The sequence below is a fragment of the Schistocerca cancellata genome, chromosome 2, assembly GCF_023864275.1.
Source record: "Schistocerca cancellata isolate TAMUIC-IGC-003103 chromosome 2, iqSchCanc2.1, whole genome shotgun sequence".
Lineage (NCBI taxonomy): Eukaryota > Metazoa > Arthropoda > Insecta > Orthoptera > Acrididae > Schistocerca > Schistocerca cancellata.
This window is the reverse complement of record NC_064627.1, coordinates 549,119,970-549,136,034: the sequence shown is the minus strand read 5'-3', so window position 1 is coordinate 549,136,034 and position 16,065 is coordinate 549,119,970. Positions and strand designations below refer to the sequence as shown.

At 42.4% G+C, this 16,065-nt stretch overlaps 1 protein-coding gene across 1 annotated transcript in view; it reads right to left on the bottom strand.

Annotated features, from left to right (window-relative positions):
* Positions 1 to 16,065, bottom strand: part of LOC126156153 (glutamate receptor ionotropic, kainate 2-like) — a 281,981-nt gene that overhangs the window by 117,134 nt on the left and 148,782 nt on the right. Inside the window, exon 8 of the mRNA XM_049916279.1 lies at positions 417 to 626. Coding sequence (XP_049772236.1) covers positions 417 to 626 — 210 coding nt within the window. The remainder of the gene's footprint in view (positions 1 to 416; positions 627 to 16,065) is intronic.

Sequence of the window (16,065 nt, the reverse complement as noted above, 5' to 3'; positions counted from 1 at the left end):
GTATTTAAGGGTTAATTGAAATAAATTCACCTCCGAAATGCATATTGGGAAGAATAATAAATGTGATTTGTTACAGTGGTTCGTATTTCCGATTGAGGAACGAATGTGAACAGTTGTTTTAAATACGATGTAATTTATTTCTTTCATTGGATCCTAGGGCGAAGATAGCATTCACTTCCTTTCTAAGATTTAATTCCTCTTCTTATCTGGCCCTTATTAATATTGATGAAATAACAAATATAGCGATGGAATGCTGTAGTTAATAGTTTGAAAGTAAAAGTTTGGAACGACTTGCTACAGTCGTTGGGACCAGGACAGGTACGATGTGGCATTACTTAGCCTGATTATGCGTGCTCGCACACCACTGCCCTCCTGATCAGGTGTGGGACTATGGCGGAGAGCGGTCCGATACCCACCCCCGCGAGGAGGTCGCCGACGAGTCCATCCCAGGCGCCGGTCTTTTCGTTAAGGTTGCCGTACGCGCCATCTTTGGCGAGCTGGAACTCGAACGTGAAGTGGAGCTGCTCGGCGATTTTCGTGATCAGGTCCATCGAGTAGCCCTCGTAGCGGTCGTTGCCAACCCGCGGGGGCGTCGTAGGTTTCTTCATCATCAGGTACGGCGCGCCCTGTAACGACGACAATACATTGGTATACCTGTTAAAAGTACTCCTTAGAATACGTATAATAAGCTTGTTGTAATTTGTTACTGGTTAACATTGCTCTCTCTCTCTCTCTCTCTCTCTCTCTCTCTCTCTTTTCTCCCTCTCTTTCACACACATACAAAGTGTTATATAGGGTGAACCAGAACTCCATCGGCAAGTTTTCAGAGGGATACCTTCTAAATATTTTGGAGTTAGGGACCCTGGGTCTCCTGCCACTTGTTGTAGAGTTATTGCATTTCGTTTGACAACAAAGAGTTTGTCTCAGTTCTCCCGTTTCGGGAGCTCTGTCATCAGCTGTAACACCAACGGACTGCTTCGTCTGAGGCCATGTGAAGAGCCTAGTTTACGAGACTCCGGTCGATACACGCACGGACATGATGGTGGAATTAGCACACCCAACTGCTGGAGTTCTTGAGCATGTAAGGCAGTCTACGATGCCTCTCTGTACACCTTGTCGTGATCATGGCGGACTAACTTTTGCACAACACCTGTAAAGGAACGGTCAGCATTTGTTACGTGCTGTACTGTACACTGGCATAACAGACTTGACACAATGTGATCAAAATGTACATGTTTCGTCTGATGGCTGTTGCATTTCTCTCTGTTGTGTGTTAGCCTTGTACGTTATGGTTATGGCAATATTAGAGGTTTTTTCGAAAAAATCATAATTACATATTAACCAGACAGTGGGTCACTTATACCAAAATATTCAGAAAGTATCCCTGAACAAACAATGAAAGTCGGTCGGTGGAGTTCTCATTCACCCTGTATTGGCCCGTGCCCGACAGTAAACTGCACCAGTATATTCTAAAATGCCTTGCACGAGAATGCGTTTTTAATGGGGCCCTATCTCAGTATCCATTGATCACAGAGATAAATAGACAAGTGTTCACATAGCCCTTGGCCTAACGACCCGAAGAACGGGCCACTGTAGCTAGCTTAAGGTACATCATCATCATCATCATCATCATCATTTAAGACTGATTATGCCTTTCAGCGTTCAGTCTGGAGCATAGCCCCCCTTATACAGTTCCTCCATGATCTCCTATTCAGTGCTAACATTGGTGCCTCTTCTGATGTTAAACCTGTTACTTCAAAATCATTCTTAACCGAATCCAGGTACCTTATCCTCGGTCTGCCCCGACTCCTCCTACCCTCTACTGCTGAATCCATGAGTCTCTTGGGTAACCTTGCTTCTCCCATGCGTGTAACATGACCCCACCATCTAAGCCTGTTCGCCCTGACAGCTACATCTATAGAGTTCATTCCCAGTTTTTCTTTGATTTCCTCATTGTGGACACCCTCCTCCCATTGTTCCCATCTACTAGTACCTACAATCATCCTAGCTACTTTCATATCCGTAACCTCAACCTTGTTGATAAGGTCACCTGAATCCACCCAGCTTTCGCTCCCATACAACAAAGTTGATCGAAAGATTGAACGGTGCACAGATAACTTAGTCTTGGTACTGACTTCCTTCTTGCAGAAGAGAGTTGATCGTAGCTGAGCGCTCACTGCATTAGCTTTGCTACACCTCGCTTCCAGTTCTTTCACTATGTTGCCATCCTGTGAGAATATGCATCCTAAGTACTTGAAACCGTCCACCTGTTCTAACTTTGTTCCTCCTATTTGGCACTCAATCCGTTTATATTTCTTTCCCACTGACATTACTTTCGTTTTGGATATGCTAATCTTCATACCATAGTCCTTACATTTCTGATCTAGCTCTGAAATATTACTTTGCAAACTTTCAACCGAATCTGCCATCACAACTAGGTCATCCGCATATGCAAGACTGCTTATTTTGTGTTCACATATCTTAATCTCACCTAGCCAGTCAATTGTTTTCAACATATGATCCATGAATAATATGAACAACAGTGGAGACAGGTTGCAGCCTTGTCTTACCCCTGAAACTACTCTGAACCATGAACTCAATTTACCGTCAACTCTAACTGCTGCCTGACTATCCATGTAAAGACATTTAATTGCTTGCAAAAGTTTGCCTCGTATTCCATAATCTTGTAGAACAGACAATAACTTCCTCCTAGGAACCCGGTCATATGCCTTTTCTAGATCTATAAAGCATAGATACAATTCCCTGTTCCACTCATAACACTTCTCCCTTATTTGCCGTAAGCTAAAGATCTGGTCCTGACAACCTCTAAGAGGCCTAAACCCACACTGATTTTCATCCAATTGGTCCTCAACTAATACTCGCACTTTCCTTTCAACAATACAAGAGAAGATTTTACCCACAACGCTGATTAAAGAGATACCTCTGTAGTTGTTACAATCTTTTCTGTTTCCATGTTTAAAGATTGGTGTGATTACTGCTTTTGTCCAGTCTGATGGAACCTGTCCCGACTCCCAGGCCATTTCAATTATCAAAAAAAATGGTTCAAATGGCTCTGAGCACTATGGGACTTAACAGCTGTGGTCATCAGTCCCCTAGAACTTAGAACTACTTAAACCTAACTAACCTAAGGACATCACACACATCCATGCCCGAAGCAGGATTCGAACCTGCGACCGTAGCAGTCGCGCGGTTCCGGACTGCGCGCCTAGAACCGCGAGACCACCGCGGCCGGCATTTCAATTATCCTGTGTAGCCATTTAAGACCTGACATTCCACTGTATTTGATGAGTTCCGACTTAATTTCGTCCACCCCAGCCGCTTTATTGCACTGCAATCTATTGACCATTTTTTCCACTTCCTCAAATGAGATCCTATTTCCATCATCATTCCTATCCCATTCTACCTCGAAATCTGAAACATTACTGATCGCATTTTCACCTACATTGAGCAACTCTTCAAAATATTCCCTCCATCTTCCCAAGGCATCCACAGGATTCACCAGCAGTTTTCCTGACCTGTCCAAAATACTTGTCATTTCCTTCTTACCTCCCTTTCGAAGACTGCTAATTACACGCCAGAATGGTTTTCCAGCAGCTTGACCCATAGTCTCCAACCTGTTTCCAAAGTCTTCCCACGATTTCTTCTTGGATGCTGCCATTATCTGTTTGGCTTTGTTTCTTTCTTCAACATAACTTTCTCTGTCTACCTGGGTTCTGGTATGTAGCCATTTTTGGTACGCCCTCTTTTTCCTCTTACAGGCTGCCTTGACTGTATCATTCCACCAAGCTGTTTGCTTCTTCCTACTTTTACGCACTACTGTTCCAAGACATTCTTTAGCCACTTCTAGTACTGTGTCCCTGTACCTTGTCCATTCCTTTTCCAATGACTGTAATTGGCTACATTCAACTAACTGGTACCTTTCTGAGATCGCTGTTATGTACTTGTGCCTGATTTCCTTATCCTGAAGTTTCTCCACTCTTATCCTCCTACATATGGACCTGACCTCCTGCACTTTCGGCCTCACAATCCCGATTTCACTGCAGATTAAATAATGATCAGTGTCATCAAAGAATCCCCTGAATACACGTGTGTCCCTCACAGCCTTCCTGAATTCCTGATCTGTTATTATATAGTCAATGACAGATCTGGTTCCCCTGCCTTCCCAAGTATACCGGTGAATGTTCTTATGTTTAAAAAAGGAGTCTGTGATTACTAAGCCCATACTGGCACAGAAATCCAAGAGTTGTTTCCCGTTCCTGTTGGCCTCCATATCCTCTCCAAATTTACCCATAACCTTTTCATACCCTTCTGTTCGATTTCCAATCCTGGCGTTAAAATCACCCATGAGCAGAACACTGTCCTTGTCCTTTACTCTAACAACTACATCACTGAGTGCCTCATAAAAACTATCCCTCTTATCTTGATCTGTCCCTTCACAATGCGAATATACTGACACAATCCTAATTTTCTTGCTAGACACTGTCAAATCTATCCACATCAGTCGTTCGTTTACATACCTTATTGCAACTACGCTGGGTTCCATTTCTTTCCTGATGTAAAGCCCTACACCCCATTGTGCTATTTCTGCTTTGACTCCTGACAGATAGACCTTGTATTCTCCCACTTCCTCTTCTTTCTCACCCCTTACCCGAATGTCACTAACAGCTAAAACGTCCATCCCCATCTTACTTACAGCCTCTGCCAGCTCTACCTTCTTCCCAGAGTAGCCCCCATTGATATTAATAGCTCCCCATCTCATTACCATTTGTTTGCCAAGTCGTATCTTAGGAGTCCCTGGTTTGTCAGTTAGAGGTGGGACTCCGTCACCTCCAAAGGTCCGAGGCATTTTGCTCTGATTGTTGCCAGCATCAAGGTACAGTGTCCAAATAAATATTTAAAAGTGCCTCCAGCACAGGTAAATTGAGCAAATCGTTTGCTTCCTATGCATTAGGTATGGTGTAGGGTGGGTCTTCGGCGGCTTAAGAAAGCACCACTTGTTCATGGGCAATTCCTGAGTAAAATGCGAAAAATCATAATTTTTGGGAACCAAAAGTACCAGTTGTGGTGATGGCCACATCTATAATTCCTATTCATGGCAAATCGTCGAAATTTTAATAATTTGTCCTTAAGATGATGTTCTCTGGGAGCCTTTAAATTTTTTCTATAGTATTTTCCTTTACCGAGATCCAGAAGTTCAAATTTATCGTACTTGTGCATGTAAAATACGCACGATATATCCAGTCTGAGGCACAGATGTAGTTTTAACAGACATATGAATCCATGGCAAAGATTCTTAGGTTATCCCAAGGGTTCTGAGGTCACCAGACTATATTTCTAGTCAACATTTTTTCACCGATAGAGCTTTATGACACGCAGTCACTGTATAATGAGCACTTCATGCCTGTACAGGTAATCTGAAAGTGATACTTCTATGACCAAAACGGACTCAGAAGGTCTTAATATGCTAGAAAATAACATAAAATTACTGTCAGAAATTATTTAAAACTGGGAAGACTGTGAAATCAGTAAAATATTTTAATATACAAATCACGAACCGGGCGTTTTCGGTGAATTGAGGCCGATGAGGAAAGTATCCAGAAAAGAGTGTGAAACAAACGATTTTGTGTTTATCTTAAATTATGCTTACTTGTTTGTTTTTTATGTCGAATAATATAAATAAGCTGTCAAACTTCACTGAGCTATATAGAATCCGTTTTATATAAGCAGCCTACGCTGAAGTAGCAGGAAATTGGGAAACAGCGGAAAAATGCTACTGTCGGAGCACAAAAAAGGTGAATACACTCCCCTTTAAAAGACTCTGACAGAAAATTGGGAAATCAGTTGCTTGAATCATCGATTTCGCCTTCCTCAAAGAAAATTGTGGCATGCGAACACATTCACGCATTCTTGTGCTTAAAGAGCGAGCAGTGAGGCAGTGACAGTGGAACAGAGGAGAGACGGTGGAAGTGGGAGAGAAAGAGAGAGGAGGCGGTACCAGTGGGAGAGAAAGAGAGATAAACCAGTTCTGTTGGGAGCGAGAGAGAGGCAGTGAACAGAAAGAGAGATGGATGAAGGCAATATAAGTGAGAGCCAAAGAGAGAGGGGATATCGATGGCCTTAAGAGATACTGGCAGTAAAAGAGAAAGAGAGATGGATGGAGACAAGAGAGAGGAGACAGTGGATATGAAAATATAGTTGAGTACAGATCATACTTAGGCCTTCTAGGTCTGGACCCACCCATACCAGAGAACCTTAACATGTGGGTGCAGGAGAAAAAGTAAGTTGGACTCGATAGAATTTTTCAGCTGTCGAGATAGGATGGAGATATAGCCAGAGGGAAAAGAAAGCAAAAGGAGACGGTGTAAGTGAGAGAAGAAACAAAGGCACTGGACTATAATGTAAACCAGGACTTCACAACATATGGTCCACGAACGCTTTAGGGGTCCTCCCGCTTTTTCTAGGCGATCCGTGCCACATTTGAGCAAAATTTGTAAAAATAATGAGAAAAGTACTAATTAAAATGCCTAAAGGAAATTCGTCAGTATTATCTTTTTATCGTTTGAAAAGTATGTGTACATGTACGTCAGGTCGCGATCCCAATCAGCGGTTCTGTTCCCAGGCGGGGACTCGCATGTAGTTTAGTGCTGATGGACGCGGCCTTCCTGCTCGACTGTTTCTGCAACACGCCGGGGGACGTCAGGTTCGATGAGCAGAAAACTTTCGTACATGATATTCCGAAATGGAACGAGCTCATTCGATCAATTAGAGCGCTCGCTGGCGCATATGCGGTCCGAGACATCATTCAATATTAAACTACTTTCGTGAGTGCACTAACTTTTTGACCAGTTTATTACTTCAAACATGGATCGATGGTTGAAGTCGAGATCACTGAAGAAGCGAGTACTTTTTCCATCGCCTTCACAACAAGGAAAGCCCCCGGTTGAAAATTAATAAGGAGGCAGGACGGCCAAATGAAGAACCATCGCAGGAAGCGCCACAGCCGGATTTATTATGCTACAACTGTGCAAGTGCTCCATTACTTCGAATACCCTGTGGAAGTGGAATAATTGAAATGCATAAGTACCACGGCAGCTATTTAGAAATGGTCTTTATTGAGACAGAGGAGACTAAAGCTCAGTGTGTAATTTGCGCTCGAGTCCTTCCAAATAGTTCGATGGTTCCAGTTAAAGTTTGCCGTCGTTTTGAGAGTACTCACTTGGACTTCCTTTTATAAGAGGAAGGGCACTAAATTAGCTGCTTCTCAATACTGCATGAAAACTCATGCAAAAAATTAATGAAAACTCATTAAAAGTTTCTTTCTTGGTAAGTTATCGAGCGCCAAAGACAGGGAAAACACATACCATGGCGAATGTTGTTGTTGTTGTCTTCAGTCCTGATACTGGTTTCATGCAGCTCTCCATGTTACTCTATCCTGTGCAAGCTTCTTCATCTCCCAGTACTTACTGCAACCTACATCCTTCTGAATCTGCTTAGTGTATTCATCTCTTGGTCTCCCTCTGCGATTTTTACCCTCCACAATGCCCTCCAATGCTAAATTTGTGATCCCTTGATGCCTCAGAACATGTCCTACCAACCGGTCCCTTCTTCTAGTCAAGTTGTGCCACAAACTCCTCTTCTCTCCAATTCTATTCAATATCTCCTCATTAGTTATGTGATCTACCCATCTAATCTTCAGCATTCTTGTATAGCACCACATTTCGAAAGCTTCTATTCTCTTCATGTCCAAACTATTTATCGTCCATGTTTCACTTCCATACGTGGCTACACTCCATACAAATACTTTCAGAAACGACTTCCTGACACTTAAATCTATACTCGATGTTAACAAATTTCTCTTCTTCAGAAACGCTTTCCTTGCCATTGCCAGTCTACATTTTATATCCTCTCTACTTTGGCCATCATCAGTTATTTTGCTCCCCAAATAGCAAAACTCCTTTACTACTTTAAGTGTGTCATTTCCTAATCTAATTCCCTCAGCATCACCCGACTTAATTCGACTACATTCCATTATCCTCGTTTAGCTTTTGTTGATGTTCATCTTATATCCTCCTTTCAAGACACTGTCCATTCCGTTCAACTGCTCTTCCAAGTCCTTTGCTGTCTCTGACAGAATTACAATGTCATCGGCGAACCTCAAAGTTTTTATTTCTTCTCCATGGATTATAATACCTACTCCGAATTTTTCTTTTGTTTCCTTTACTGCTTGCACAATATACAGATCGAATAACATTGGGGAGAGGCTACAACCCTATCTCACTCCCTTCCCAACCACTGCTTCCCTTTCATGCCCCTCGACTCTTATAACTGCCATCTGGTTTCTGTACAAATTGTAAATAGCCTTTCGCTCCCTGTATTTTACCCCTGCCATCTTCAGAATTTGTAAGAGAGTATTCCAGTCAACATTGTTAAAAGCTTTCTCTAAGTCTACAAAAGCTAGAAATGTAGGTTTTCCTTTCGTTAATCTATTTTCTAAGATAAGTCGTAGGGTCAGTATTGCCTCACGTGTTCCAGTATTTCTACGGAATCCAAACTAATCTTCCCCGAGGTAGGCTTCTACCAGCTTTTCCATTCGTCTGTGAAGAACTCGCGTTAGTATTTTGCAGCTGTGACTTATTAAACTGGTAGTTCGGTAATTTTCACATCTGTCAACACCTGCTTTCTTTGGGATTGGAATTATTATATTCTTCTTGAAGTCTGAGGGAATTTCGCCTGTCTCATACATCTTGCTCACCAGATGGTAGAGTTTTGTCAGGACTGGCTCTCCCAAGGCCGTCAGTAGTTCCAATGGAATGTTGTCTACTCCCGGGACCTTGTTTCGACTTAGGTCTTTCAGTGCTCTGTCAAACTCTTCATGCAGTATTGTATCTCCCATTTCATCTTCATCTACATCCTCTTCCATTTCCATAATATTGTCCTCAAGTACATCACCCTTGTATACACCCTCTATATACTCCTTCCACTTTTCTGCTTTCCATTCTTTGCTTAGAACTGGGTTTCCATCTGAGCTCTTGATATTTGTACAAGTGGTTCTCTTTTCTCGAAAGGTCTCTTTAATTTTCCTGTAGGCAGTATCTATCTTACCCCTAGTGGGATAAGCCTCTACATCCTTAAATTTGTCCTCTAGCCATCCCTGCTTAGCCATTTTGCACTTCCTGTCGATCTCATTTTTGAGACGCTTGTATTACTTTTTGCCTGCTTCACTTGCTGCATTTTTGTATTTTCTCCTTTCATCAATTAAATTCGGTATCTCTTCTGTTACCCAAGGATTTCTACTAGCCCTCGACTTTTTACCTACTTGATCCTCTGCTGCCTTCAGTATTTCATTCCACAAAGCTACCCATTCTTCTTCTACTGTATTTCTTTCCCCCAATCCTGTCAATTGTTCCCTTATGCTCTCCCTGAAACTCTGTACAACCTCTCGTTCTTTCAGTTTATCCAGGTTCCATCTCCTTAAATTCCACCTTTTTGCAGTTTCTTCAGTTTTAATCTACAGTTCATAACCAATAGATTGTTGTCAGAGTCCACATCTGCCCCGGAAATGTCTTACAATTTAAAACCTGGTTCCTAAATTTCTGCCTTACCATTATATAATCTATCTGATACCTTCTAGTATCTCCAGGATTCTTCCATGTATACAACCTTCTTTTATGATTCTTGAACCAAGTGTTAGCTATGATTAAGTTATGCTCTGTTCAAAATTCCACCAGACGGCTTCGTCTTTCATTTCTTAGCCCCAGTCCATATTCACCCAATATGTTTCCTTCTCTCCCTTTTCCTACTCTCGAATTCCAATCACCCACGACTATTAAATTTTCGTCTCCCTTCACTACCTGAATAATTTCTTTTATCTCATCACACATTTCATCAACTTCTTCATCATCTGCAGAGCTAGTTGGCATATAAACTTTTACTACTGTAGTAGGCATGGGCTTTGTGTCTATCTTGGCTACAATACTGCGTTCACTATGCTGTTGGTAGTAGCTTACCAGCACTCCTATTTTTTTATTCATTATTAGACCTACTCCTGCATTACCCCTATTTCATTTTGTATTTATAACCCTGTATTCACCTGACCAAAAGTCTTGTTCTTTCTGCCACCGAACTTCACTAATTCCCACTATATCTAACTTTAACCTATCCATTTCCCTTCTTAAATTTTCTAACCTACCTGCCCGATTAAGGGATCTGACATTCCACGCTCCGATCCGTAGAACGCCAGTTGTCTTTCTCCTGATAACGACGTCCTCTTGAGTAGTCCCCGCCCGGAGATCCGAATGGGGGACTATTTTACCTCCGGAATATTTTACCCAAGAGGACGCCATCATCATTTAACCATACAGTAAAGCTTGCGAAAGCCATTATAAAACCGAGTGTTAGCGATATTGCTTCTTGTATGCTAGACGAGAAGGCAGTAAAACCTCTATCTTCGGTGCCACTATCAAACAGTACTGTCAAGAGAGGGATACTTGACAAGTCAAGTGATGTGAAAGAATCACTGGTTTCTCGCATCACACAATTCATTTTCTCTCCGTACAGCTGAATCTACTGACGTTGCGGGATTATCGATTTTATTGGCTTTTGTCCGTTTAGAATACTCGGGATGTTTCGAGGAGGACCTCTTATTGTGCAAACCAGTACCTGCCAATACAAAAGGTGCTGAAATATACCGTTTGTTGGACGATTTTTTAATGTGTGCACAGTTGGCGGGAAAGCTACGACGGGTCCAACCGTCGGAGCGCTAACTAAAAAAAAAAAGAGAGCTCGAAGAATTGCAGCAGTAGTCATTGTGCTCTCCACAGATATGCTTTAGCTACGAAACAAATGCCTGCTTCCTTCAAGAGAGCTTTAGATGAATCCATCCAAATTATTAATTACATGAAATCACGGCCGTTGAAGTCAAGACTTTCCACAACACTGTGTGGAGATATGGGAAGCCTTCATCGCTTCCTGGTTCTCTGCACAGAAGTGACGTGACTCTCACGTGGGAATACGTTCTCTCTATTATATGAATTACTTTACTTTTACACCATAACACCAAATTAGCTGACCTTATTAATTACGAAAATTGGCACTGTATAGTTGCTTGTTTGGCAGTCATTTTCTCCGAAATGAATGAAATTAGTATTTCACTGCCAACGACTAAGTTCGGGTGGTCAAGAGGAAAATCAATTTCGGGCACAGAGTGCTGAGGAGGGGTACGTGGAATGTTTTCTTCTTCTCAACGACTTTTTGAAAGACAAGACATTGGAGCTTGAGAACAATTTTTTTCATGATATCCTCTAATATCTCCGAGGCATGACGTCATCGTTGGAGCATTACTTCCCAACAGCTCATGATAAAAAGCTGCAGACACGAATGGGTGGCCAACCCATTCGCTGTATCCAAGAAGCCGAACATTTTATCGTAGAATGAATGTGAGTTGTTGATAGAAATTGCCACCTACTCAGCCTTGATATCTACTTTCGATAGTGACGGTTACTCACACTCTTGGATCCATTTGGAAAACGAGAAATTCTGCGCCCTTATTCAAAAAGCAAAACGTTTTCTTTTTCCATTTGCCACAACGTACACCTGCGAATCCGTATTCTCGATCTATACTGCCAACAAAACGAAGAACCGAAGCTATCTAGATGCTGAAACAGACATCCATCTCCATTTATCAAGTACTGAACCTGACTTTTCAAAATTCTGTCAGCAGAAGCACCCTCAACCTTCATATTAAGATCCAGTTACTATTATTACAGACTCATCCCTAGTAAAGAAAAAATGTACTTTGCTTCGTTGATGAGCAGTGAACGTTCCTGGACTGTAACTTTTAACTGTATTTTGTTTGAATTTTCTATCAGTTAATTAATAATTAATTGAATTCGGTTGGCATCGATATTTTTGCTCCGAAAATTAAAATTATATCCAACGAATGTTGTTTTCCTTTGAAATGTATTCCCCTTCACACAGTTAGAAATTTGGCCTGCCTACCTTGTTGAACAGTGGTAGTAAACTCAACAGCAATTATCTGGATATAGTAGGATTTCAAACAAATGGGAACGTCGTTATTTTCAAGTTGTTTCTATTCATATTTAAACGAAAGATTCTCAATTCGTTGTGGGTTTAGTGAAAATGGTACTTGCATTACGAACTTTTCAATCCCGAAGGGCTTCGCGCTAAACTTCAACAGTTACTGTGCGCTTGACTAACAAGGGGTCCGTCGCGAAATTTCTCCTGAAAAACAGATCCACCATCTAAAAAGGATGGGAATCCCTGCTGTAAACTAATGGGAGGAAAAGGTGACAGTTGGAGAGAGACTTATACATGCAGTCGCTATGAGAGGGAGATGCTAAGTGTGAAGGCCTAACTACAAAAAAATAAAAAAATAAAAAAGAACTCTGTATAAGAATTAAGAATGTTTTGTGTTGTGCCAAAACTTTTTGTTAGGAAGGCGGAATGAGGATTTAGGTGCTGGTTTCCCACTCTTCTGCCATTCTTTTAAGGAAGAATATATTGGTCTTTTTCGTGCTCCATCAGGAAAAAGTTTCAGCTGGTTATACATAAGACTTGCATTTGATGTATCATTCAGTTGGATCTTAATCTAAAGGAATATGTCAACTCGGTACCCGCTATTCTTTAAATAAAGGGGAATGGTGGACATATGCTATGGACGGTGGCAGAATCTCAGAAGCAGGGAAAACAAAATTTAGCTAGATAATAGTTTCCACTGAAAGAGAGCTGCATGTGTATATTGTACAGCGACACCGTAAAATGGCAAGCCGCGCTTAATTATGCGTTCAGGTACAAGAGCCTAGAGAACACCAGACACAGCGAAGTAAACCCGCCCAGAGTAATGTTTGCTATGAAACCCTTGCGATACCTGCAGTAGTTATGGAACCATAGTGCTTCCAGGAACTCCGAGGCTATTTGTAAACACCAAACGGATCTGCGATGTTAGTTGAGAAGCCTTTCTTTCCTATTAGAAATTAATATTTGTTATTTTTGGACGACAGCTCCACTGGAAAATTCACCTGGGAGGACGTAGCAGGGCACTGTTTCAAAGATGTATATGAGTTAACTGCTCGAAAGAGAAAAAAGGCTTGAAGTGTATCAGGGTACGGGAGAATGTGGGGAGCGCTAGTTATCTATGTAGGCTGGTGTAGACGGCCCAAGTTTGAGTATCGAATGCGGAGTGTAGTGGGAGATTATAGAGGCAGTAAGTAGTCAGTTAGCGACACAACTGCCGTCAGTTGACGGTGATTGCGGAGGGGGGCGGAGGTATTAAAAGCAGCTTAAAGTAACTATGTTTGTTTATATTGCTAAGTCAACAAAGTGGTACGTGACAGTATGTGTTTCCATGACAGACGCATCGCGAACAATCACGGAAAAATATCTCTCTATCCATACTTCTTACAAAAACTTAGAGAGACTTCAAAACCAACAAATATTAAAATGTGGACAATAACGCTTCGTCTTCCCTATCCTTCTAAAAACATAAAGAGCAGTATGAGAACGAAGCCTTTCGTGAAGGCAATATTGTACACACATCAAAAAAAGCTTTGCATCACCTCGGTTCCGAGAGTTCCTGAACCTGCACAAAAAATTGGAATTGCGATCTTTTCCGCCTTTTTTATTGCTCATGCAAACCACACATTGCGTGTTGTACCACTTCAGAGATGGTGGTACTGATTGCTGTACACACCGGTACCTCTAATACCCAGTAGCAAGTCCTCTTGCATTGATGCAAGCCTGTATTCGTCGTGCCATACTACCCACAAGTTCATCAAGGCACTGTTGGTCTACTTTGTCCCACTCCCCAAAGGCCTTTCGGTGTGGATCCCCCAGAGTATTTGGTGGGTCACGTCGTCCATAAACAGCCCTTTTCAATGTATCTTAGGCATGATCGATATGGTTCATGTCTGGAGAACATCATGGCCATTCTAGCCGAGCGATGTCGTTATGCCGGCCAGAGTGGCCGAGCTGCTCAGTTTCGGAATCCACCTGGTCTTCGCCAAAAACAGAGCTCGTCCGTTGAGTTTTTTGATGACATCCTCTGGTTGACAAGAATTCTTCAGGAGCTCCACCGTTTTACTGCTGTATAACAGAGTTGAGTCCCACTAATCATTTGAAGTATGTGTTCAGAAAGATCGGCTTTGGATCACTTGGCATGAGGTCAGAGATCTGCAAGAAAAGCAACCGTGAAAATGTTGAACATTCATGCGATAAGCCAATGATTGCATTCGTTCCTTTCTGTGGCGCTATGTCCAGCAAAATAGGCAAAGTCTTGGGAAGACGGGGTAACAGATCTATTTTTCGACCTCTTAAGACGATAAAGAAGATACTGCGCCCTGTTAAGGACAACCTAGGCTCAGGTTCTCTGGGATTTATAACATCCCTTGTGAGTGCAGAAGCAATGAAATCGGTCAGTCCATCTGCACCGTTTCCGACCGCTGTGCAGAACATCAACGGCACACTAAAAACCGAGAGCTGGAGAAATCTGCAGTTACTGAGCACAGTCTCATAAACAAACATAAAATACTATTTGACGTAACTGAAGTTTTGTCCAACACTTCTACAAACTGAGATTCTGTAATTAAAGGGGGCTGTAGAAATAGGAATGCGTAAGAAGATCTTCAACAGTACCAGTGGATGTAATCTCAGTGATACATGGAAGCTAGCTCTCGATGCAGAGAATATCCAGGGACATTCGTCGCAATGTTTACGCTACGGTCGGAGTGGTGGCGCCACCAGCGCAGATGGTGACACCATCTGCAGTGGCGCTACGTGATAACCGACCAATCAAAAATCGTTTATGGGCTGTACAAGGCCAACACAGTTGCACTTACTCCTGACGAAGACGATGGGAATAATCGCCGACAGCTCGAAGTTTTACCCTGAACTGACGAACAAGAAGTCTGAGAATGTTTTATATGTACAGAGAAGCAACAGACACTGTGCAAGGACATTAAATTTATTTTAAAGACTCTGCCTTCACCGAAACCTACTGTGTTGTTGATCACTAATTTCATACCACGCTGGTCATGGACATAGCAATACCAGTAAGGATAGTAAGTAATGGAATTTCATTGATTGTGCGGATTCAGTATAGTAGGAGAATATATGATTAATTTGTAGGTGACTTGTAACTATATAGCAGTAAACAGTGCCACTTCTGGCAGCAAAAGTTGCTCTAACATGAATGGATATCGAGTCAAACTGAATTTGCATGCCAGATATGGATATGTCATCGAATGTTGCTTTAATTCTGTGCCAGAGATCAGCAGTAAGCCGGCCGGAGTGGCCGTACGGTTCTAGGCGCTACAATCTGGAACCGAGCGATCGCTACGGTCGCAGGTTCGAGTCCTGCCTCGGGCATGGATGTGTGTGATGTCCTTAGGTTAGATTTAATTAGTTCTAAGTTCTAGGCGCCTGATGACCTCAGAAGTCGCATAGTGCTCAGAGCCATTTGAACCATTTGATCAGCAGTACTAGTGGCTGGCGAATAATGGCGTGCCAGCTATCGGCAGTCCATGAAAAGTTGTTTTCAAACTGGCAATAAATCTAGAGAATGTGCTGTTCAAGGTGACTGTTCAAGGTGACAGTCGTACGCCCTCTGTAGATCAGGACAGCATGGGTAACACGCGATCGTGTATCTTCCTGTTGAACGTCACGAATACCTCGAAGATAGTACACATCCGCCCTCCTTACCACTTCAGAAACGTAACATCTGTGTCCAACCTATGCGAGGCACAGTGTCTGTGTTGTGTACCCGCTGGCACCTGATACCACCACGCCAGTTGTAAACCAGTATGACGATGTAGTCAGAGGGGCGAATCTTGGCCTGGAGGACACAGTAGAAAAGTGTTGACAGTAAAGAATGACATTATTTAACTCAAATACACTCCTGGAAATGGAAAAAAGAACACATTGTCACACCCACCATACTTGCTCCGGACACTGCGAGAGGGCTGTACAAGCAATGATCACACGCACGGCACAGCGGACACACCAGGAACCGCGGTGTTGGCCGTCGAATGG